This window comes from Melospiza georgiana, chromosome 3, assembly GCF_028018845.1.
Source record: "Melospiza georgiana isolate bMelGeo1 chromosome 3, bMelGeo1.pri, whole genome shotgun sequence".
Taxonomy (NCBI): Eukaryota; Metazoa; Chordata; class Aves; order Passeriformes; family Passerellidae; genus Melospiza; species Melospiza georgiana.
The window spans coordinates 57,546,493-57,571,794 of NC_080432.1; the positions used below are offsets into that span (position 1 = coordinate 57,546,493).

At 41.1% G+C, this 25,302-nt stretch overlaps 1 protein-coding gene across 2 annotated transcripts; it reads right to left on the reverse strand.

The window, feature by feature from the left end:
• Positions 1–10,709: 10,709 nt before the first annotated feature.
• GNG4 (G protein subunit gamma 4) lies at positions 10,710–24,489 on the reverse strand. 2 transcript variants are annotated; one of them, XM_058020349.1, is made up of 3 exons: positions 24,236–24,489; positions 17,732–17,837; positions 10,710–11,484 (listed from the first exon to the last, which is right to left on the reverse strand). In XM_058020349.1, exons 2-3 carry the CDS (start codon positions 17,825–17,827, stop codon positions 11,356–11,358), a joined length of 225 nt encoding a protein of 74 aa, XP_057876332.1. In that variant the 5' UTR covers positions 17,828–17,837; positions 24,236–24,489; the 3' UTR covers positions 10,710–11,355. The 2 variants fall into 2 exon arrangements, with proteins under 2 accessions (XP_057876332.1, XP_057876333.1); XM_058020350.1 differs by lacking the exon at positions 24,236–24,489 and adding an exon at positions 23,982–24,072.
• Between the last annotated feature and the right edge of the window lie 813 nt (positions 24,490–25,302).

A 25,302-nucleotide genomic window follows, 5' to 3' on the forward strand; every position in this document is an offset into this window, starting at 1 on the left:
TCGGCCGCCCGCGGCTCCTCCCCGCTCGGCCGGGCCGGGCTCGGCTGCCCCGCGGCCGCCGGGAGCTGCAGTCCCGCCCCGGCCCGGGCGGGCGGCGGCGGCGCGGGCGGCGGCGGCGGCCGCCTACAGCCCCCACAATGCCGCGGGGCGCCGAGGGAGCGCGGCGGCTCCGCGCGTCTCACATGGCGGGGGCGCGGGAGAGGGGCCGGCGGCGGCGGCGGCGCGTCCCCCTCACGGAGTGCGGCTCTCCGAGACCGCCCGGCTGCCCCCGGCCGCGGGGGAAAACCCTCCCCGGGAAATCGCTGTTCGATAATCCGCTGAATGCCCCTTCTCAAAAGTCGCTGCGTTAGGAACAAAATAGCTTTCCAGAACAATCCTTTACCCATTCAATAAAAAGGAGAGAGCGCTTCGCCTTGGCAAAGACCTACTGCGGCGCTCGCCAACTGTTTGTGGAGTGTTTTATTCCAGCAAGTAACATGTTCTTGGGTTGAAATTCCGGAAGGGGGGGTGTGTTAGACAATCAAAGTGTCCTTAACTGCGGCTGGATCACGGCCAAGAATCCTTAAATTCGTTATGAAATGTCAATAATCCGAGCTCGGCTTCACCTGTTACCTTCAGCCACCGCTGTGAAATTGGGTGCCTGAGGACTGACTGCAGAGCTCTGTCCTGACTAGCAGGGTTTAAATACGATCAAATGAAGGAGAGCACACACAGTATTATCAGCACCTTGAGAATTTACTTGTCTCTGGTCTCCTGCACACAGGTGACATGGAGAAGTTTGTTTCCTCAGACTGCCCAGGACAAATCTACCTGGAAAAGTGATATGGATAAATAAGCAAAGGTTTCTCAGAATGAGAGTCACGGAACAGGTCAGGGTGGGACCACAGGGGATCATCTGGCCCAAACCTCCCTGCTCAGGCAGGGCCATCCTAGAGTGCATGGCACAGGATTGTGTCCAGATGGTTCTTGAACATCTCCAGACAGGGAGACTCCACGACCTCTCCAGAAAATCTGTTCCAGTATGCAATCACGAGCACAGTGAATAATTTCTTCCTCAAGTTCAGGTGAAACTTTTTGTACATAATTTTCTGCTTTTTGCTTCTTCTTAATATACAAACTAGAAGATTATGTATAATAGCTGTAAGGCCCAAATGAATGACTGCTGGTGCTAGTCTATTAGAAGCACATTTAATTAGTAACAGAAACTGATCTGTATGAAGTAGAATGGAAATGAATTATTTTTTTTTACAAAAAGAAGACTATATTTTTTTAATACCCAAGCCATGAGAAGTAGCTGGAAAATGCCTACAGTCCTTTCAAACTGCTTAGTTAAGATTAATTTTTCGTCAAGTGGAGTGAGATACTAGAAGGCAAACCAATGATTTTAACCTTTATATATTAGGTTTACAAGCAGAACTAAAATGTCTTGGAAATACATCCGTTTTAGTTTGCAGCATACTTAAAACATATTTAATATGCAACTGAGTACTTGTCAGCAAATAGTAGTACTAGGGGAAGAATTTACACAAAAAATGCTATGATTAATCCCTATTTACATTTTACTTGTCTTTCAGCATGTTCAGCTGCAGAAATAAAAACAGGTCCATCTATTAATATTTACTTAGATTTGGCTACATTCCTTGTACCCAATATGTTAGGCTCTCCCCCCATGCCAGGTGATCTATGGGAATTGATCTTAATACCTGCGAGTGATTATTTCTTTGCAGGCAAAACAGAGCACCTCATCCTTTAATATCTTATTTTCCCTTGGCATTACCTACCATCTTCAAGGATAAGTAACTGTATTACATACAAACCAGGAGAAACCTGTTTCTCTGTATTATACAAACAGGATATCCAGGTCAAAAGGATGATACATGTGCATTTTTGTAAGTCAGGTAGGAAATGGTTACTAACACAGTTTAGTTGTAGGGGATTGGCCTGTCTTATTCCGTTTTTCTGTTGCATCTCTACAAGATTTTGAAAGCCAAAGATTTTACCTAAGCCTCCCAATTTCATCACAATCTGTATGATACTGTGTGCACCTGGATGTTAATCACGAGGTGACCAGACCCAACCATTAACCCAATTTCCAGAATTTCCCATAAGTAAAGAAGTTTCAATTTGCATTCTTGAGGGCTTTTATGAGGACTAGCATTTTGGCAAAGCAAGCTGATATTGGAGTATCTAAACATGGCTTCAAGGCCACTGAGTTTTAAGCATGCTTTTAAAAAATTTTAAAAAATCAGATTTTTTCCAAGATTTAAGAATCATGAATATGTATACTATGAAAAGAAAAATTGACCTGGAATATAACTTCTAGATAGTATTAAATTACTTTTCTGAAAAAACCTGAAAAATTTGAGTTTGGTTATGTTTTGATTTGGGTTATAAGAACTCTATAAAAAATACACCATTTTCATTATGCTATTTCTGAGCAGATTTCCTCTTCTGACAGTACAGGCTCAAGGGTACCTCTGGCACACAAACTGTAGTACAGGCACAACATGTTGGCACAAGAGCTGGAGACAGAAGAGACAGAAATTTTATTCCCCAGGCTGCTTGCAAACTTAAGAGGCTTCTGTCAAATTTCAGAGTCCCTCTGATAAGCATCTTGTGTCTGACACAGAGAGGACATGATGGGTACCAGAGCTGCACCCATGTACCAAAGCCTGCCAGTCCAGAGCATTCCAGGGTTATTTTAATGTTTGTTTGCCTAATTGTTGCCCTGAGTGGGCAGCTGGGATATTTTTAGGACAGCAGCAGCAGAACAGAAGAACAAGAATCAGTGTGGAGCTGTGTACATTTTAGCAGAGTTCCTCCCCAGGGAGTTGTGTTTTATTGATCTCTGCCCTCTCTGTCTGAAAGCAGAGGAAGGTCTTGTGAGAGACTCCCTTTTAGGGCTTTGGGGCTTAACTTTCTCCCCAGGTAGCAGTAACACTGATATATTACTTTTCACAAAATCTTTATGCCTTTAGTTTTTTAAAGAAAAAATATTAAAAGAGATTACAGATCAGGGCGTGAAGGGCTTTATTAGTTTAAAGGGTTATAAATTTGCATCCCAATAATGTGTTTTATTCTTTTTCCAGTGTTCATAATCTAAACAGATTCACTGTCCATATTGAGGATTTATCAATCCTTGCCTTACCTTGCTTAGGGTCTTTACAAGGAATAGATTTTTCTTATCTTCCCAAACAGAAGAAATGTCTTATTGCTTCCCTTTTCAGCTTTCTGATGCAATGAAGTGCAGATGCAGAGGAGTTCCCAGATTCCTTTGGGAGTACCTAGTGTTGCTCCATCCTAGGAGCAGGATCTGACATTTCACTTGTTAAATTTTGTCCCATTATTCACTTCCAGTCTATCTAGATTCTTCTGTAAAGCCTCCTACAGAGTCAACAGCACCTCCCAGTCTGGTGTCACCAGCAGATGTGTTAATGGTGTGCACAGCTCCTGCATCCAGGTTATTGATAAACATCATGAACAGAATTGGCTCTAGATTTGAGCCCTGAGAAACTTCCCTGCTCACCAGGCAGATGTTGCCCCTTTCACTGCAACCCTTTGAGCTCTGCCTGCCCTTCAGCCAGTCTTTCACCCAATACATGATGAACCTGCTCATCCCACTGTCAGACAACTTGTCCAGAAGGGTGCTGTGAGAGACAGCATCAAAAGCCTCACTAAAATCCAGAAAAACTACATCCACCTCCTTCCCTTCATCCAGCAGGCAGTGACCTTACCACAGAAGCAGATCAAATTACTTAAACAGAACTTGCCTTCTGAGAGCCCATATTGACTGTGTCTGATGACTGCATTATTCTTTAAATGCTTTTCAGTAGTACACAGTATAATCTTCTTCATTTTTCCACTTAACACGTTATGAATTAACTTCCAGTTAAGGAAGTTTTGTTTAAAATTATTTGTCTATTATTTTGCTAAGCCCTTTATTATTTTAATTAAGTTTTTGCATCTTCTTGTTTGTTTGGAGGAGCAGCTTTAAGTTGTGCTGAATTAGGTAACATTTATCCAAACTTACCAATATGGCAATAATAAATTTTACAGTCTAAGTTGACTCCTTGACATCTTCATGACAAGCAGAAGTAGAAATGGACTCAAAAACGACCCATGTGGCAGCAGCTAAATCTTGACAAGCACATCTCAGAGAGCAAACAGGAATGTCTCACAGACGTGTGGAACATCAAATATCCAATAATCAGGCAGCAGCCAGCTGGTGGGGTTAGCTTCTTCACATGCAGCTAGAATACACTTATTTTTAACAAATGGCACAAAGACTTCAGGATGCATGTACAGAAGAGAATAAGGTTTGCAGAAAGTCCTACAGATATCGACAATGGCAAATACACTTTTTAATCACAGGCCTGGTAAACAGATAAGATGTTGGGGGATTGCAAAGCACATTTGCCACAATATTTTTTATCATTTCATTATCTATCACTGGATAGATAATATTCAGGCTGTATTTAATTTAAAATCATTTACATGATCTCTTGCTATTTTCCCATCATGGTGCTTACCTTACCCTAGGATGGATGAGCTCTGCTGGAGAAAGCACCAGGTGGCTGCTTCATTTGTTGCAGCAAGTGCAAGGTCAGTGAGGTGGGAGCACAAAATAGGGGTTACAAGGCTAAGGGTCATTGCTGCCTGGGAGAACTGACAAGACCAGGAAAATCACAAAGCTAAATCTTTCATGTTAATTTTCTCCCCACGTAGTTTCTTTGTGTTTGATGTGCAAAAGGCATTGCGGTTTGTAGAGCTGAGGACTCAGAGCTGATGGCTGAGTGAGATGCTGAAAGAGCTAACTCTGGAGCAGCAGGTACTCACAATCTGCCCAGGCTCTGCCTCAGCTTCCCACTGTAAGATGCAAATAGTTCCACCCTCATATTCCTCCAGGATGCTGTGGAGATACTTTGTGAAGCAACCTGTGATGAGCACCACAGAGGAGCTCATCGGGGAACAGCTCTACATGGAAAGCAGAATTTGTGAGTAAATCAGGCCCGGGGCTACACAATGAATAACAACACCAAAATAGTACTGACTAACTGCTCATTAACTGAGCACTGCCTATACTGTGCCTTGTGGGAATTCCTGCAGTGGCAGCTGGGATAGTAGTACATACAAATGAGAGAAGCAAATGGAAAATGCATAAACAAGTGCTTAACTTGGCCTCCTTAATGATCTTTTAATGTACTTTTTTTCGTTTATCCAGATTCTGTTTATACATTCACACCCCTGTTACAAGTATTTGCTTAGCTGGTATGGACAGAACTATAAACAAATGTAATCACTTTTATGGCACTCTAATTTGTATTTCATAGTTGCTTTTTGAAGTAATTTTCCAGAGTGTAGAGCAAACTCTCAATACTAAAAGAGCATCTGAGGGGTGAGAAAGAACACATCAGAAAGGCTGCTGTCTATAACATTCTTTATGTTCTCAAAGTTTCTGTCAAGGAATTTTTTCTCGAGAATCTTAGCACCTGAAGTTTTGTCACTTGATCTTTTAAGGGTATGACTGACATGTTCATATCAGCACTGCAGGTATATATAGTGGAAATCTATTTATGTGTATTCTGTTCTGATGAGTAGGATAAAAGGTGCTATGCTCTCCAGGGAGGAGCCTCTCAGACAAGAATCCACCATAGTGAACAGCTTTATCCAAGAAAGTTATGGATAAAAAGTCTTGTGAGCCACACTTGCCAGAGACAGATTGTTACACAGTCAATATCTTTAAAGTTACTGCTATTTGAAGTAAAAGCTTTTTTAAAAGTCACAATGATTCTTTTCTATAAAGTATGGCTTATTCCATCCTTTTGCTGAAAAACTGTGCATATCTTTAGAGTATGCCACGAAGAGAGTGAAGGGCTCAAGGATGCCACCTAAAGCTCAAGGACACAGGAGGGTACGGTGCAGAGAAGCTACACAACAAATATATTTTGTGGCATGGGTTATTTTTTGAAACACATCCTTATGCCATGCCTAGTGTATTCTCCCTAAAATGCCATTCTTAGCATAAGCAGTGGCCTAAGCTCTGTTCTGGCTGTGTTTTGGCCCAGACTCCAGTAATTGGAGAACAGCCCCCACCCCCAAAATAAAAAGCCCAACAGGCAGGAGTGAGGTTTGGGTGTGAAGGAACAGAGCAGCAGTCAGAGGGAGCTGTTGGGTGCTCTCTGGGCCGAGGACTCACTCTGGCCTAGAGCTGAGCCTTTCTGCTGTTAGCAGCTCCTCACCTGCTCCAGGGAGCCAAGGGCACAACTGGTGTCTCAGCAGCACTGAGGAACAGGCATCTGAGTTAATCTGGAAAATGAGCTCCAGCTGATACACACAACGACTTCCCCAGCTTTTGAAGGCCAGACACCTGACCTGTTTAGCCAAATAATGTATTTGTCTTTTGTCTTCCTAAACTGAGCAGTCTGGAACTGAAGCATGAGGTCTAACTGCACCCCAGCAGTGCAGCACTGCCCCAGTGCCAGGTGAAACCTTACACAATGCAGCCCACAAAACCAGGAGTGCTGGCTCTCTGTTTCAGACAGTTTGTGTATTAATTCAGAATCCCCCTTTTGGCCATTACTAGTTGGTATTGGAACTTTTTCATCTCAGTCGGCTGCTTATCACTTTATCAGTAGGTGGCAGTAATAGACAAGCCTGTGCAGTTCCTACTTGCAATTGGGATTTGGGAAAGAAAAGACCCAATTTTAGGGTAGAGCTGCTCATTTGTTTGTTCACAAGCGTGAGTGGTGTAAATGTACTTGACAAATTCAGATGCACATCTTCCTCTAACAGACAGAAAATTTGTTCCCATACCAGTTCTGGTATTTATGGCTGTACTGAATTTAATACTGCTATAAAGATGGATTCAATTAGATGCAAATGTACCTTTTTACCTAGAGATTAAGTGTGCAGGTGCCTGTAAAATTTTATGTAACACTTATTCTGGTAAATTTGCCCACTATATTTCACACATTACTATTTAAGTCAGTCTAATGACTTTAAGTATTAGTTTTCAGTAAAAGAAGCCTGCATTTCCTAGGAACCACTCCTCCCCCAAGTTTTCTTTAGTCTCCTTGAAGAAACAAATCCATATTCTGGTGCAGACCCAAAGGATAGCCATAATTATGGCATTTTCTAGGAAAATTATGTATACAGATTTTTATCCCTATATAATGAAGAGATAGGAAAAACTGTATAATCAGGTCCTCTCAAAGCACATACTTCATTACTCCTTTGATATCAGAAATCCAGCTGGGTAAATGACTGCCTTATTGAAATTTAGGCTTTGATATGCAGCTTTACAGACTGTTGTTCCCAAAGTGTTCTTTCCTTCTGTTGGAGCTGATCCTGCTGTAAGTCACTGCAAAAATGCCTGATTACAACATCCTTATGAATAATTGTTTACCTAAGTGCCACTGACAGCAAAGGTTGTATTTATTTTAACCTTTGGTATGATGTAGAATAGCTTAGTTTAAACTTCCCTCCATATATTTCTCCTCCTTTGGCCATAATTTCATAGGGGTTAGCTTAAAAAATTTGCCTATCAGCACCAGCCAAGCACCCTGCTACTAATTTAATACATGATATGGGAAGCAAAGAAGGGGAATTTAGTATATAATAGAGAGGAGGAAAATAGTTTTTAAGGTTGAAATGGTGGCATCTTAAATTCAAAGTAAGCCAAGGAGGCTAATCTCATGGAGGCAAAACAGCCAGCCCCACATGTGCTGCTGAGACATTACAATTTACCACCAATCCATTGGGAACTCTCATTTCATCAGAGCAGCAAGAGTTGAGATATGAAGAAAGGATTACTTATAACATGTCAAAAACCCCCTTGAATCCAGTTCTGTTCTGGAGTTCTCACTCTGTGAGATGACAGCCCCAGCTCACACAGTTAAGAGAGAGCACCCATTACTTTCTGGGCCTGAACTACAACTAAACAAGCCTAATGGCATATGAGATGAAACACAGAGAGAGCAGTACAGCATTAGGATGGCAGCAGGTCTGGTTTTGTTTTCATTAAAACTGGTAGCAATCAAATCAGACCATTTGATGAAAATATAAACTCATTGCTTCAGCCTACAAGAAACCATTCTATTAGCTAAATCCGTGTTTTGAATAGTTTTTTTTTCTATCATTCTATAGTTCATGATATAATATGCATTCATTATTTAGAAAAATGTACAAAATCATTTGGATATTTTTGTGTAGAGCTGAGGCAAGATGTTTAAGCATGAAACTCAAGTATCAATAGCAGATTATCCAAACCACCTCAAAGGTCAAAGCAGCACAAAATATAACAATGACAAAGACGTCTTATGGTTTCCTGGGATTGGAGGAAAATATATTCTTTAAATGTTGATTTGTGGATCAAGCTGGCATTAAAAAAAAGTGAACCAGACGATGCCATTCTCTTCCAGACAGTCAATTTTTTGATGGTGTTCTTAAGGAAAGTAATATATTTGTATGCAATCCAAAGGTGTTACAATTTTATTTGAAGTGCTGATCTTCCAAGTTCACCTCACCCTCTTCCCCTTCAAATTACTAATTTGCCAATAGTATATCTTCATTTGAAGAACTGGTAAATAAGGCCCAAAGATATCAGAGAAAGATGTTCTGTGTTCCAGTAAGGAATAATGCTTCTATAGTTTAACCTCTTCAAACACACTATAGACATCTGCTAATGTAAATATGGACTTTATGGTATTCCATGTACTTCTTTTTTTATAAATTAGAAGCATGAAATCACCTGAGTAGATGCATTTTATTTTTTTTAACATAATGAAATTTATGAATTGATGAAAGAAACCACAAACATGGGAACTATCTATTTAAAACATAACTCCAACACATTCACAACTCCTTGAAGAAAGATTTTGGAGAAAAAACCCGAAGATCAAAAGAATTCCATTCTCCCTTTGTGAATAATAATTCTGGAGTTTTGTAAAGGAATCTCTTAGAACCAGAGACCCTCAAAAGCACTGAAAAGTTTCAGTCTCAGGATATCAGACACTAACCCTAATTGGAAACAGAAAGCAAGCTGTTTGCAATACTGTAATAAGCCGTGGCAATTTTGTTATTTTAGATGGGAATGTTAATGATGAGCCACAAATGCAAGTTGTTACAAAGCCTTTGAGAATAAAGCTGGATGCCCTATATTCTCCTCCCATGCTGCTCCAGTTAAAACCATACATGCGGAAGGACAAATGAAAATGTTGCCATGGTGATCAGAGCAGTTACCAAATCATGTACACTGTAGGAAGGATTCCCTAAAGAACCTTATTAAGCATTTTGTTGCTCTTTTTAAATAAGTATTTTCAGAAAGCCCTTTTTTTTTATTTTGCTGTCAATGAAATAGCTACTCAGTTGGCTAAACCCTATTTCTCTACCCTCAAAATAAAAACACACTATACATTAAGAAATAGTTTTGTTAAAAATTAGGAATGGGATTCTTAAGCTGAAAACTTTGAAATAGGAACCAAGGATAAGCCTACCAAAAATAAGACCTGTTCAAGATACTTGAATGATTTGCAGCATAGGGACATCAAGGCTGCTAAGATACTGATGTCTCCAGCTGCCTAGTTCAAAAACCAAATATTTGAATGAAAGACATCCCAAAAGCCTACTGGTTAAAAGGAATATGGGTATGTAGGGTTTTTTACAACATTGCATGTGAGACATGAGCAGCAGAAGCACCATCCAAAGTCCCCTGTCCTGTGTGCCCAGACTAGCAGTGAACACAGCTGGGTGAGGCCCATTATCCAAGCCAAACAGCAAAGAAAACAAAACCTGTAAAATGCAGGCATCTTATATTTCCATGGCACAAAACAGTGCAACAGACATCGATGGAAATTGCTAAAAATAAGCTGGAGAAGGTACATGCACTTTGGGGGAAATGCACGTGGCTTTGTTCACCAAGCAGCCCTTTTCAGCATCTAAATTCAGCATTTAAGAATACCCCAAGGCCCTCAATTCCTCAGCTAGTTTGTTGCCTTGCAGGTATTTAAGATGTTGATGGAATACAAGTTTGTGCAGAGGAAGGGAGGAAGCTTGATCTTTTATGGGTGTCTGTTCAGAGTCTCAGCTCAGACTGGTGCAGCTCTCCAGCAAAATTGTCTCCTGCCTTATGGGGCTGGCTGACACCCTGAACATATCAAGGTACTGCACTGAGACAACTGTCCTAATGCATCAGATTGAAAAAGAGCTTTCATTTTTTAATAAGGACAAGAAGAACAAAAAAAAAAGTCTCTAAACTTTCTAAACTAGTAACAGTTGCTTCCATCAGGTGCCTTGTAGGAGCCTAATTTTACTTCATGAAGAAGGCAGTCTTATTTCACATCTCATTCTTTTCCTCTCACTGCACTTTAAAATTGAAAAAAAAAATCTCAGAACCTCCACAAATTACTTGCTGACAACTTAACTAATCTGTGGCCACAAAATGTACAAACATAGTGGCTGTCAACAGCACAGTGGTCTCACTGCATATCCTAGAAAAACATTTATTTACCATTACTCTACCTCCCCATAAAGTCCTACTCTCACAGGCAAAAGCATGCAGAGGGCTGCCCAGAAAATGTAATTCCCTCTCCCTGTGCTGTTCAGGGCAGTTTTACACGTCCCACTAAAACTCTCAGGAACACTTACTTCACAGTTTAGTTTACTTTGTAAATAATTTAAATCATTACCATTCAAAATAAGATACAAGCAACCACATTTTTCTACATTTTTATTGATGCAATCCTGATGCGTAACTATACATCTTCATTCTGCTCGTAGCTACAATGGCACTTTATCAGGATTGTTTTTGTAGTCAAGAAAAAACAGTCTTCAGAAAACATATTTATAGACACCACTTACTGTATAAGACCAATCACTGTAAACATTGTAAATCACTGGGACTTTTCCTAAGTAGTGCTACTTGAGGAAAAGGTCACACTACACTCTTTAGATAGAAATTTGTAAAGGCAATTGAATTGAATTCACCTTCCAAAGAAAATAACAATGTTAAAAATAGCTTCAAGAATTGATATGACTCACTTAGATCCCAGAAAAATCTATTACTGGCAAAGATATCTACAATTTGATACTGTACTTGGTATTTTCACTAAGACCAAAAGAATATTTATGAAGTACTGAAATTAAACTTGTACATTGCTCTGAAAGATAAGCATTACCTTGAATTTTTCTTTTTTTAATTTTTTTTTAATTTTAGGAGGGTTTTTAGCCAAAATTGCACTATCTTCCAAAAATATTGTAGTTATGGGGTAAGTGTTGACATCTGAGGAAAAAAATGCTAAAAGCATGCAACACTGATAACCAAGTTTTAGCAGATGACATTTTTAATTGAAAACTGACTCAAAGGATAGTACAAAAGAGTTTCTTCTCCCTAAAGGGATTTTCAGATGCAGGTACAGGAATAATAAGGGGATCTTCTCCAATGTGTGCATCACAATATGCCAATAAATCTGCTGCAGCCTTGGATACCTAATAGAAGAGAAGAGAGAACTACTGTAACACTTAATTCTGAACCAATCTGAATTGCAGAAATATTTTTCATAGAACAAATGATAATAGAAGCTATCATAAAACAGGGAGTAGATTGCTTTATCCTTTAAATATTAGACACATCTCTCAATTTGCTCTTCCCAGGCCTAGTAATCCTTACACACATTTTATATCTGACATAGTGACATAGGTGGTATTGATTGATATCATCCATGTCGAGCTGCCCCTCTGCATCAGGAGGAGGTCAGGAGCACACAGTCATTAAAACATTTATATGATAACCACCCATAAGCAATAAGGATTCTCCTTGAAATGTCTGTTTCTGTAGAGAAACCTGCTTCAGCTTTTACTCTCATGCATTGGTTTAAAGGTTTTCCACACACACTCTACCCTCTGCTCCTCCGGTTGCAAAATAAAAACTTCTTTAAGCACATGACCGTGGGATTAAAAAGAAATAATAAATCAGGAACAAAACTTGAACATCATGTGTCATAGCTCTCATTTAAGTTAAATACTGCTCTTTTCAATGAAGCAAGACTAATGTCTTCTGCTTAGTAAATTACTGTAAGTAGTCCTTTATTCACAGCATTCATTTAAATTTTAGCAGTATATTAATATTCTTTAACTTAATATTTTTATACTTCTAAAATAAATAATTTTCAAGTCTCCAAATTCAGAACATGGGTTTATACTTACTGAAAAGTCTATAAAAATACAAACACATACAAAAATGTAGCAGCGTGTTAAATATTTGCAATGCAAGCTATTTTGCAGTAAATGAAAAATGAAATATTAAACCTTGTAATTTTTGCAGCTTTGTGCCATAAGAATATTGGTGGCAGTAGGCCAATAGTGACTCATTTATTTTTTCAAGAATTTAGAAGGTATATACAATTTTTTTTGTTCTGATCAGTCAGTAAGATATTCTCAGCTATCTTTATCTCTTTGCTTTGGTGAATTACTGGGTTTTCAATATTCTGATAGTTGAGAAAATGAATTCTGGAGTCTTTACAAAGAAGTCTTTTCTCTGAGCACCATGACAGCTTGTCCCCCATCAAACACCAGGGTCAGCATGTTTGCACAACTACAGTGAAGTGAAGAAACAAATCCCATTTCTGGTATTTTTCTAGCAGGCGTGTCCCCAATGTTTGCTTTAAGCTTCCCCACGCCCTGCTTGCTTTGACATGAACCCAGCTATTGTAGGCTTCAGATTAGATCTATGAAGTCAATGGGTATTGAATCAGAATTTGCATGAAATTTGAATGAACTTCTGAAGATGGTTACAGACTTTATTTCTTTAATTTCTGTATGTCTTTGTAGGATGCTTAAACCTATGGAGAACCTGTGGTTGGCACCCCAGTATAGACTATTCCCCCGATGGAGGAAGTAAGAATGTTAAGGTTATTTAAAATTAGTTTGTCTTTGAATTGGCCTGTAAGACAAAAGGGTGGCAGAGACACTACATATGAACAGAAGACTGCTGGGCACAGGTGAAACAGAAAAATGAAAAAATCAGAGAGAGATTCACAAGGAGCACTGCTTCTCACGAAATAAGCAAGTAAAACAAAAATGTTTCAATATGTTGGAAGTTACAGACCTCAAAGTATAAAGCATTGCAATGATTTTCCTGTAATGATCTTGTTAGTTTCATGCATGGATAAGCAACATCAGCCCAAGTACATTGCTTTTCATTCAGTGGAAGAGAAGTACAATTTCAGACCACATTCTTGGGAGGGAGAAACCCAATAATATAATTTCCTGTTTCTGTACATATTACTGTGCTTTGATATGATATAACCAAAAAAAAGGATGCTTCACTAGTAAAAGCTCAGCATACATTTATGTATCTAACTTGTCCTGTAACACTGGTAAGAATGTTGTGATGCAGAGTAACACATTCACAGAATCATCTGGGTTGGAAAATACCTTTGAAATTATCAAGTCCAGCCTTTGACCTAAGGCCACCTTGTCAACTAGACCATGGCACTTGGTGCCATATCTAGTCTCTTTTTAACTCCAGGGACAGCAACTCCACCACCTCCCTGGGCACCCCACTCCAATGCCCCATCACCCCTTTCTGTGAAGAGAAACCCTTCCTTCAATGTCATACTGTTTAAGTCACATTTTAGTTTGCTTTTAAGCAAACCATAGTAAATTTTATTTAAAAACTAACCTGAAACTGAGGAACATGATCTTTGTCACAAACTAAACCTGCACTAGACCATATATTTTCATCGTTTAAACAAATAAAAGGTTTTGAGAGGAAAAATCCTCCCACTGGGATTACAGCAGTCATAAAAAAAAGTGAATTATAGCCATTTCTTCACTAAAAGCAGAGTAACTTAGGCCTGCACAGTGGAATAATGACCATTCACAACAGGGAGTTAAATGAGCCGATCACAGTCCAGGAGCAATGAGAACAGGAGTTCCTGCGGCTGTGAGCGGCGTTGGCAGAGCCAGACCTGTGGCCCAAAAAAGAGCAAAATACAATATTGCCTCCAGCAAGTTTCCTTCTCAGAGTCATTGTTGGGAAGAGCAGGAAGGCCTGTGCCCTGAGCATGGCACAAGGCTCCAGCAGGGATGGTGCTCTGGCCCAGCGGTGCCCCACAGCCGGGGCTGTGCTGCGCACACTGATGTGTGATCGTCCCACTGTGCCACGGAAGGATGGAAATGCAGCCCAGTCTATCCTAGCTGTTACTCGCCTTCGGGGTTATTTGTAGCTCAATGTTGCTGGACAGCTTCAAAATAGCTTTTCCTAAGAATTAAAATAAATGCATGGGATTTGAATATTCAAATGAAGCGAACACATTTATCATGTCAGCTTTCCTACGCAATACGGCTTGGTCTGCAAATTCAGAGTAATTTATACATATTGCAGAAGTGGCTAAAGAGAAAAAATCAGACTCCAGTTTGATTGATGAATTCTATCAGAAAGTTAACATCTCATTTTTAAAAAATCCTTTAAGGTGTATGGATTAAAAGATTGAATATATATGTATCACACTGATCTCACATTTTGTAGAATTACTTTTACTCTCACAAAAAACCACATCTGGTTATCAAACTAACAATAGGGAAAAAAAATCCAACAAATCACTCAATCCTGATGCTTTAAAGAATTAAGTCTCAGGAGGACTGTGAAATTTTACCATTATATTTCAGAATAGCAGAGGTGATAAAAACTGCCAGAGTTAGTACATCCTGTTGGCTGCACTAATAATTATAAGCTTCAGTGACAGGGCAAAATGCTGCAATTACAATGTCTTCTGCCTTGTCATGGATTGTGACTAATTACCATCCTTGCTACAACACCCACTTTGCTTATCCTTTACATCTAAAACAAAGACACTCACACACATTTATTGGCATTCTCACTGTTCATCTCCCAACACTATTCAGGACCAGTTAGGAATACTTCTTATCTTCCTTAGGAAAAAGAAAATGGAATGATGACTGATATGCCAAGGGTCCTAAATGTCAGAGCACTCTTGCTTTTCTGCTTGCAAGGAGAAGATTAAGTAGTGCTTTACTCTGAGGACAACTCTGATAAGCACCAATAGTAACTTTGCTTTCTCAATTTTACTGCTAGCATCATTAGAAGACACATTATTCTATTAGACACGAGGCCACTGTTCACCTGATTTACTTTGGTGTTTTCTAGCTTGGAATCTGGGTTTCCAGCTTCCTACTTCTCCTTTATAACTCTAGCTGTTCCTTTGCCAGGTAAGACAGGTTCAGTTATGATCCTTCTGGCATTTCTATGGTTTAAAACCCACAGTAATCCTCCTTCCAGCTACTGATCAGTACACCAATAAATCCATCCTCCTCTTTCGAGTGTCCTGCTCCTTTCACACCTCAGCAGCGAGTTGTCTTTGTGGAAGGAACCTCAGAACACAGCCCTTCTTTGCTGCTCTGACTGGCTAGAGGACTTAATAGGACTTCTTAAATTAGTTGAAAAATCCAGAACACAGTGGGGAGTCAGCATCTATCAACATACTTTTAACTACAGCACTTCAATTGTGTAGACCCAACTCCTGCTGGTTAAAGCAGCTACTGTGCATTGGAAACAAAGTGCCTCTCTAGCAGAAAAATAAACTGGAGCTTCTGATTTTCCCAGTCAGTAACACAGACACCTCTTCCATGTTAGCAATGTGGTCTTGCCTATTGTGGCAATAACAACTTGGCCATGGCAGTTTGCAAAAGAGGGTTTAATTAAATTATTTGGAAAGCCCTGGTATTTTGTTAAATGTCTAACTAGTTTAATCAGATGCAAAACACTAAGAAAAAAGGAAGTAAGTTCATTTATCTACCTTTACAGTAATGATCTTAGAACTTAAAATCTCCTGTTGAAACCACTGGAAAGTCCCTTGATGAAATTTGACTGTGCTGAAACACACACTTAACTGATTGAAGATTAAAAAGCCAAGCAGATTTTGAAGGAATAAAAAGCCCATCAACAGCTTCTCAAAATCCCTCATATGCTTGTTCAGAGAAATTCTAGAAGTTAGGGCAATTTGAAAAGTTATATTTATGTTAGTGTAGGAGCCCTCATAATTCTGAAACATGCCAAATTTTCTTTGGTGTGTTTTTGGTCCCAGGCTGTTTCAAAAAGTGAAATAATTGCACTTTTAAGCTACCTGTTTTTTAGGTCTGCCACATTTGTAATAACTGTGTTCACTTTAATTAAACTCACTGTAAAAATAACCTGTGTCCTTCTTGCAGCTATGTCTTTCTTGCACATGTAATTAAGAATGTTATACACCTAACTAATGGAGCTATTTGCAAAGCTGACCTAATGATGTGCGACGTGACAGTTACCACTGCATATATAGAAGCAAATTTAAGGCAATCTACTAAGAATCAGCAATTTCAAATGCCAGTAAACTGGGACAATTTCAAATACCAAACAACTTTGATTTTGATCTTTCCAACCCTTTCCTTTGCCACCCACACCCACCCTTGTCAGTTCTGTTCCTGCAGCTACAGCATGACCTCAGCTGGGACTAACCAAGGCAAACCTTCTTTTACTGCAGGAAGCAAACACCTGTCCCTGTGAACAGGTTTTGTGATGAATTTGTGACACTCTATGAAATAGAGAAACTACTTTTGCAAATTCAGTGGTCTTACAAGACATCATTAAAAACTGCCACAAAACACAGTGACTGAAATGTCTTTTATCATATGAGCAAGATTGACCACTCATTTCTGAATTATAAATATTACTTCAGCTGGTGAGTCTGTGATCTGAGACTATTTTAAAAATCATAACTATATACTACTGTCCCCACAGCACACAGGATGGATGGACAAACAGCCTGAGTTAAGACTACATGAAAATTTCAATGTACAACATTTTTAAATTGTCCTACTGACTTAATAATGTCAGTTACAGTTTGTAACAACTCAAGTTACAGTTGTTTGTAGAGAACTGGGTAATTTCAATGCATTACTTTTTAAAGATGGAAAGACTAAAATCTTCCTTGTAGAGACTGGATTTTTTATCAAAATAATTATTCCCTATTTTCAGAGGAAGAGAGCAAAACAAATGAGCATTGCTTTCTTAAAAACTTCTATGGCATTTTTAGCTTCTAGGTGCTTGATATTTCACAAAATTTTAGCCTAGTGGAAAGCAGAATGACATGCACGAATAATCCACGGGATTTTTTGGTTAAAAAACTGAAAACCTCTGTTTAATAGTGCCTTTAATGATAATATTTAATTCACAAGAGGCATGATGGAACCAAATCTTCACATACAACATGTTATCAAGTGTGAAAATCATAACTGCACGCTGCAATCATACACTTTTTTGTGCAATGGCATCTGCACTAAAACAAAACAAAGCAAAGCAATTCAGCTTGTCTCATCATTATCCAAAAATTTTGCAGTATCTTAAAGACTTACTCCAAATCTTAAAGGAGAAAAACCAAGAAACCAGAGCTGCACTTTAATTCAACTACAGGTGACAAAGAAGAGCACCTGTGCACCCACCAGCTATTTTAATTATTTCCCAAAATACCACTTTTGACAAACATGACAGACACACAGAAGCAGACATGAAGCCAGGCTTTGGAAATCTCTACACCAGAACCCACTAGAGTTGGTATGTAACTCACTTGCAGTACTGAATATTCAACACAGATTCTTGATTTCTGCATTATTAAGGGCATGCTGTAGCACAGACTATTCAATTAATTCAAAACATCAACAATAAGTCTAAGTTTACCTTTATTCTATCCATGTATGCTTCCATTTTTAGTTGCTCCACAGCTTTCCTGGCTTGAGAAATACTGGTTGTACTGTTTGACACTAGTTCCTTCATTTTGTTTTTCCTGGAAGAGATGAAGTTGAGACCATTTAAAGAACAGGTAGCAAATGCAGCAACCACAGAGAAGGCAGTTGTCTGAACTCTAACCAGCCCTTGCCCACCACATCAACACTGCCAGGCTGTTGGTCACAAATACAAAGCAGACACCATTTATTTCTCTTCTCTTGCTCCATGGCACTTTATTGCATTACATATTTGCATCCTTGATCATCAGCACTCTGCCTGAATCCTGCAAATGACACACAAATGCAGAGCACACGACCATGACTTCAGCGTGAAAATGGTTGCCCTGGTTCACGTTGCCAACGCAGAACAGCTGTTCACAGACAGACTTTGCAGGCATTGCACAGTTTGGCTCCACGCCCCAGTTACACCTAGGAACATCAAAACAAGCTCAGAAATGTGTGCAGTGGAAATTAATGCCACACCACTCTCACCAAGCATCAGAGAGAAATTCTAAGATAGAGAATGAGTCAGAATTCTGACTATCGATAAAAGAAGTTTAGAAACGAAGGAACAGATTAAGAAGAAATAATGCAGAGGTATCTGCATTATATTCTGCTTAGACACCCCAGCAAAGTCTAAAGATGACTACACCCAGTACAGTATGCTGTACAGTACAGGATGCTTTACTTTTTAAGAGATCTGCAGCTCTTGGGAGGGGACATCCAGGTAAGGTATGGCAGCCTTTGGTTCTGTGGCATTGCTCCTCCCTGAGGGATTAAATCAGCTCAATATCCAGCAGTCCTCAGCACTGCTACCAAATGAGTCAAGACATCCACATTCAGACCCTGACTTACAATATCTGTGCCAGAGGTGTCTGCAGGTCAGACCCCCTTGTGCTGACAGCTCTTTGCAGTGCTGGCCCAGCACACGGAACAGTCACTGTTTGAAGTCACTGGAGGCTGGACTAAGGCCACATGGAAAGATGCTGGGATACAGGTGACCTGGACAGGTCCCAGACTAGCTGTACTAGCTAGTAAGATGGATGCTGAGGTTTCCATCAGGCAACACTCCCCTGTAGTCCTTAGCACAAGGGCTACCTGCAGCCACATTGGTCTGGCACCAAGCCTCAGCAACCAACACCAAGTTCAGCAAAATGCAAAGGACACAGAGTGTGAGAGGCAGATGGGACACAGGAGAAACACACAAACACACACACAAGGAGGCATTTTGCACTGCTGCCAAAGCACTTTTAGGCTCAGGCCCTTCAAAATGAATACTTCCAGCCTATTTCTGGATACCTAGAACCAAACAAACTTCCCTTCTTGAACCTTGATAGCTTACCTGATCCAGCCACTGGGGTGTGAGATACAAACAGGAAATAAAGTAGGGCACTGGAAATGCTCTTACAAAAAAATCTGTATGTACAGTCAATGCCCCTGTTAGAGTCAAGGGAAGTACACAACCCATAGTACAGAAAGAATGGAGGAATAATTTCTTAACTGCTTTGATTTTACACAACACAAATGCTCAGAGACAAGGCAAAGACAGCTTCTCACAGCCTGGTATGAAACAAATTGTTTCTAAAAATCAGTAACCCGTGCTGTAAAATAGATGGTGTAATACAAATGCCATGGTGAGCCATGCTCAACACTAATTTGAAGAAACAATAGAATCTTTTTCTTTCAGGTATAGTATAAGTCAAGGCAGGGAAATGCTACTTCAAAATATATCAAAACAAAACAAAATAAACAAGAGCTTTAGCATATACCAAGGCAAAGAACAGGTTTTCTGCATATGCATGTGTCATTTCAATGGAACAAGTTTCCCCCTTGTGTGCTCTGATGAAATAAAATCATGTCAGAACACAGCAGGTTCTTTGTCTTCATCTTTGTTTACAATTTTTAAACTCATACTCCTTACAAGGCACAGGACTGAATACATGTGGAGGAACTGGCTTTGCATAAAATGCCATGTACTGTATGAAAATCCACAACCAAGCCACAGCCTCCAATCCATTCTGAGATGTGTTTTGACTTGCAGTGGAAAGTCAAACAGCAGAAAGGGTACAAGACATTCACAAAAGGAGAAGGCTCTGAATTACAGCTCATCTCTGGACTTTTTGATTGACTCAAGCCCCTCACTTTTAAGTATCAAGCTCTCCATAAAAATTAGAATAAACACATTTAGCTTTGTTTACAAAATTATACCCCCACAAGAGTGAATAATTTAAATTCTATCATCTCCACATCTACCTTACTAGTGATCCCAAAGTCAAAAATGTCAAAGCTAAATCAAGTCAGAGGCCTTTCTACATTTGCTACAAACATTTAAATTAAACTGAATTAAGCAACTGCAACTCCCTGAACAGTCCAGAGAATTCCAGATCTCCCACACTTTTCTGGCAATTCACTCACTCATACTGTAAAAGCTACTCTAAAAAACATTAGAGTAAGACAATTTGAATTGTCACTAGCTACAACAATGTTGGCAAGAACAGTGTTCATAGTACTTCCAGCCAGTGTTTAAGCATTTACAGAATAAGGATTAAGTCCATAGTAGAATTGTGAAAAGGCTATTAGGCATAAAAATGCTTCTAAAAATTCAAACCATGTTCCTAAAGCAATGCCACAAAGATAATATATCCTTACCTATATTCTGGAACACCAAATAGGAAAATTTAAAAAAAGAAAACATATATCTTGACTAGTAAAGCATTTCACAGTATCAAAAAACAACCAGAATATGAGACTTCATTAAAAAAAAAAAAAAAAAAAACAACCAAAACCAAACCAAACCAAAACAAAACAAAACAAAAAAACTTTAAAACCAAAGAGAAAAGTCTGGCACTAGGCATTTCAGACACGGGAGAAAATTTCCACTTATCCCCAGCAAGAGGTTTGTTTATACTCTGAAGCTCTGAAGCACAAACACTTGCTCTGTTCCAAATCCTGTTCCAACCTTGGCCTTTACATGCATTTAAATATTTAACTACTATATTTCTGGAAGTGTTTAGCATCCATTTAAGTATTTAATTTTCTACAGACAGATATGGTTCCATAATGTTGTGAGACTGACTTCTCCTCACATACCAAGCTACATATACCTCTAATTTCTCTTACTCTCTGCAAACACTGTACATATCTGTGCATCATTTAAGGCCCTATTTCATATGGTGTGATGCAATGAGAATCGTGCCCACTTTCAAACCAGGCTGTGATAATGATCCTTGTTGCAGACAAAACTTTGTATGACACTTGATTCTGTTCTCCTTAGGACCTATGATAATAACCTTAAGCTTAATAGACTTCAATGAAATAAAATTGTTACTTAGAAATACAGCTCTGGAGAGAACAGAAATTTTAATTACAAGAGAATCTGCTACACACCCATGTCCTGGAATGAGGAAGCTTCTCCTTCAAACACCCTCTCGCAGGATGTGTTTCATCTGAGGCTGCAGCCTGACAAATGGATCTGATCCTCTCTCTTCAGATGACTCCTCTTAAACTGTCCAAGCACTCTCTAGGCCTTCAGTCCCACAGGAAGGAACATTTATCTTTATACTGTACCTGGGTGAGCAGTCTACAGGATCAGGGAATGGCTTATGTTGGAAGGCACCTTTAAACATCACCTGGTTCAAGGCAATGCTATGATCCTGCAATGAGCAGGAGCATTTTCTACTGTAACAAGTTGCTCAGGGCCCTATCCAAGCTGACCTGGAGTTTCCAGGGATGGGCCATCCACCACTTCTCTGGGTAAGCTGTCACAGTGTTTCACCACACTCACAGTAAAGTTTTTTCCCTTACATCTGGTCTTAATCAGCCCTCTTCAGCTTAAAACCATTACCCGTTGTCCTTTCACAACTGGCCCTGCTAAAAATTCTGTCCCAGTTTTTCTTTTAAGCCTCTTTTTATTACTGAAAGGCTGCAGTAAGGTTTCCCCGGAGCCTTTGCTTCCCTAGGATGAACAATTCCAACTCTTTCAGATATTCCTCATATGAGAGGCGCTCCAGCCCCAGATATCGTGGTGTCCCTCTCCTGGACTGGCTCCAGCAGGTCAATGTCCCTGCCGTGCTGGGGACCCCCGAGCCGGGTGCGGTGTGAGCAGAGGGGCAGAATCACCTCCCTTCACCTGCTGACCACACTGCTTTTGATGTTTAAAAGCAGCAGCTTCTCCCCATCATTTGAATCACCTAAAAACCCCTGGAACCAGAAATTCTGCGCTGGGTTTGCAGCTGCTCATTCCTGGCTGTTTTTAGGTTGGATCAATGCAGGCACACACACAGGCCCCGATAGTCGCTGTAGTTACAGTAACTGTGCTGAGGAGCAGCCTCCGTGCAGCCTGCATGTCACTGCTGCAGCCAGCGTGCCTGGATTGTACGGGAGCCCATTCAGCCAGAGTGTTTTTGTGCAGCACACGAGTTCATTGACCTGGTCTCTACTGATTCCTTTCTTTTAGGGGAACACTGGCTGGGCTAAGAGAGAGCAGTGACAGCAGCCACACAGCCTTTTTTGGCCAAACAGTTCCTGCTGACTGCACCCCACAGCAGACAGCCCCTTCCTAAAGCATCACTCCTGAGAGCTGCACAGCGACAGCCTCCCAGCCAGCTGCATTTGCTGGCGTTTCGTTTCGTTTTGTTTACCTTACCTCATCCTTTTCTGGGTGCACGTAACTCATGTGTGCCCAAGTTCTTCATTTCCCAGGCTCCTAAAAATGCTTGTGAACAGCAGCTTTTCCTTTTTTGTTTTACAGTGAATGATTGTACCTAACAGCACCTCAAAGGCAAATTTATCTTATTATAATGCACAAAGCTGCATAAAGATTTGCAGGTATAGCTTGATGCTGCATTGGGGTAAGGAGTGCAACCTTTGCTTACTAAACATTACAAATACTTAGTAAAATGCAGAAAAAGTCTAAAAACTTGAGTAACATAGGAGCAAAATTGACTTTTCAAGCTCAAGGATGGATTTCTACAAGAAACAGGGATGAAAAGCTGCATTTCCCCCTCCTCTAGCTCCAAGTACAATCTTACAATGCCATACCATAAAAGTGACCTCTGGAACTCAATCTGAAAAGTCCTAAACCAAATTGCTGCCTTAACCTAAAGTCAAGGACCTGAAATTTCTAGATTAGAAAACATGGGGTTGACAACTCCGAAGAACACCTCCCACACAAGCGCTGCACTTTGTGGACCACACAGCCCAATAGGAAAGTTAACCTAATCAATCATTCAACTAAGTCCCAGTGACATTAGCGGGAATTATCCCTGGGTAACGACCTGCAAATCATATCCTAAATTGAGGAAAGATCGCCACATTTAATTATCCACTTGCAGGAACATAAACAGCAACATTTACAGCCTCACAGCTGTTCGATGCCAAACTGGTATACTAAAGAAATTAAAAGAAAAAAAAAAAAAGGAAAAGAAATGGAAAGAAACTTCCCCTGCTACCTCAGTTCTTTCTCTAAGATTTACAGCAACTGATGTAGCTCTGTAAAGAGAGGCAGGGTAAGGAATCCTTTTCCTTTTCTATCTCATGGCTGCACAAAGAAATACAAGAAAATTACTGCAGCTTTTCACTCCATCTCCTAAGGAGAAGCTTAGTAGGACAAGCAGAAATTATTAGATTAAAAGCAAGAACTATTGTTCACAATAAGGAAAGAATGCAATTTTCATACTATAAACGTGCTGACTTTGAAAATAACTTTTCCTCCTGTAACTGCAAATCAGCAAAACTCCAGCAGCTTAGTTCTTGTCTAACATATCCAGTACTGTATCAGTCCAATTGTCAAGTTACAAAAATTCTTGCCATCATACCCAAATTTTTACTCATAATTATAATCTTGCTTCTCAACATTAAAAAAAAAAAAAAAAAAAACAAAAACAAAGGAAACAATGGCTGAACTAATGTGATATTTCCAAAGGACAATCTTTTTGTGCAATATTATTTATCATCGGCTTACAGGTTATGTGAACATATAGCCCAGCAAACCATCAGAGATTTCGTAAGTCTGAGGCAGAAAGATTTTTCCTGGCTACTGTTTTATCTCTTCAGCTAATTTTGAAAGACAGCTGTGAGCTTTCAAAGAAATACACAGGAAATTTTGATTATTCCTTTTAAACCCCGCTTAAAAGGCATTTGATAAGAATCATGTCCTACAATGCGCAGGGAGAGCTTCTCGGGGAGGCTTGGCACTGCATTACCTGCAGGGCAGAAGCGTTTTTAAGTTGTGATTCCGAGTTTTCTGTCTGGCTGCACTGCCCTAATGGCTCTGCTGTGCAGCAGCCACAGCAGCGCACATCAGTGCTCAGCGCCAGCAGCAGCCGGGCAGCGGGAGCTGTTCCTCGGCAGGGCAGCCAGCCAGCAGGGAAAGCGGCCGCTTCCTTCAGCCTTCGCCCGGGCAGACAGGAGGAGGAAGGAGCAGCCGGCAGGGATTCCCTCCCTTCCCGCGGGATACCTGGCTCGGGGCGGGCTCTCCCGAGGATGCTCCCGCCGGTGCCGCCGACAACGGAGCCCAAAGCCCGGCGCCGACTCCTGCGGATAACCGGGAAACTCCGGCTCGCCGCCGGTCCTTGCCTACCCGCAGCAGCCCACGGGAGCACCGGGATGCCGGGCGGAGCGGCCGAGGGATTCCCAGGACGCCAGCGCCGACTAGGAAGCCCCGCGCGGAAAGCCCGGCCCGCCCCGCGCTGGCCGCCCCTCCCGGCACCTTCTCCCGCCCGGGCCCCCGTGCACTCCCTCCTTCCTTCCTTCCCTCCCTCCCTCCTTCCCTCCCGGCGTCCCTCCCTCCCTCGCCGTGAGGGCGCGGAGGCCGCGGGCAGCCCGGCCGGGCACATGGCGGAGCCGAGCGGGGCGGGGCGGCCGCGGCCCCGGAGCCGCCGCCCTCACGCTCCGCCTGCCTCGCCCCCTCCCGGTTCCCGCTGCAGCCGCCTCCGGGCCCGGCCCCTGCCGGCGCTAGGGATCGAGCGGTCATCCAGGTATTCTCAAACAGAATCACGGACCACAGAAACGAAATCGGTTAGGTTGGAAAAGACCTCTGAAATCATTGAGTCCAACCTTTGATCGAACACCACTCTCAGTGCCATATCCAGTCTTCCCTTAAACACATCCAGGAACAGTGACTCCAGCACATCCCTGAGCAGTCCATTCCAAAGTTTAATCACCATTTATGTGAAGAAATTCCTCCTAGTGTCGAGACTGAACCTCCCCTGGTACGGCTTGAGGCCATTCCCTCTCATCCTGTCAGTTGTGACCTGGAAGAAGAGACCGGCCCCCGCCTGGCTAAGGCCTCCTTCCCGGTGTACCAAACACTAAGGTCTCCCGAGTTTCCTGTTCTCCGGGCTGAACATCTCCAGCCCCTGCAGCCACTCTTCACAGGACCGGAGTTCCTTTCACCACGTTAATTTCCCTTCTCTGGACACGCTCCAGCAGCTCAGCATCCTTCCTGAACGGAGGGGCCCAAAACTGAGCGCAGAATACTCAGGGTGCAGCCTCACCAGTGCACAGCACAGTCACTGCCCGGGT

What these genes read in the sequence shown, in the direction of transcription:
- GNG4 (XM_058020349.1), bottom strand. Translation starts at nt 17,827, where the DNA reads ATGAAGGAACTAGTGTCAAACAGTACAACCAGTATTTCTCAAGCCAGG. An exon ending in CATACATGGATAGAATAAAG is followed by an intron (nt 11,485 to 17,731) that starts GTAAACTTAGAC and finishes CTCTTCTATTAG; the next exon opens with GTATCCAAGGCTGCAGCAGA.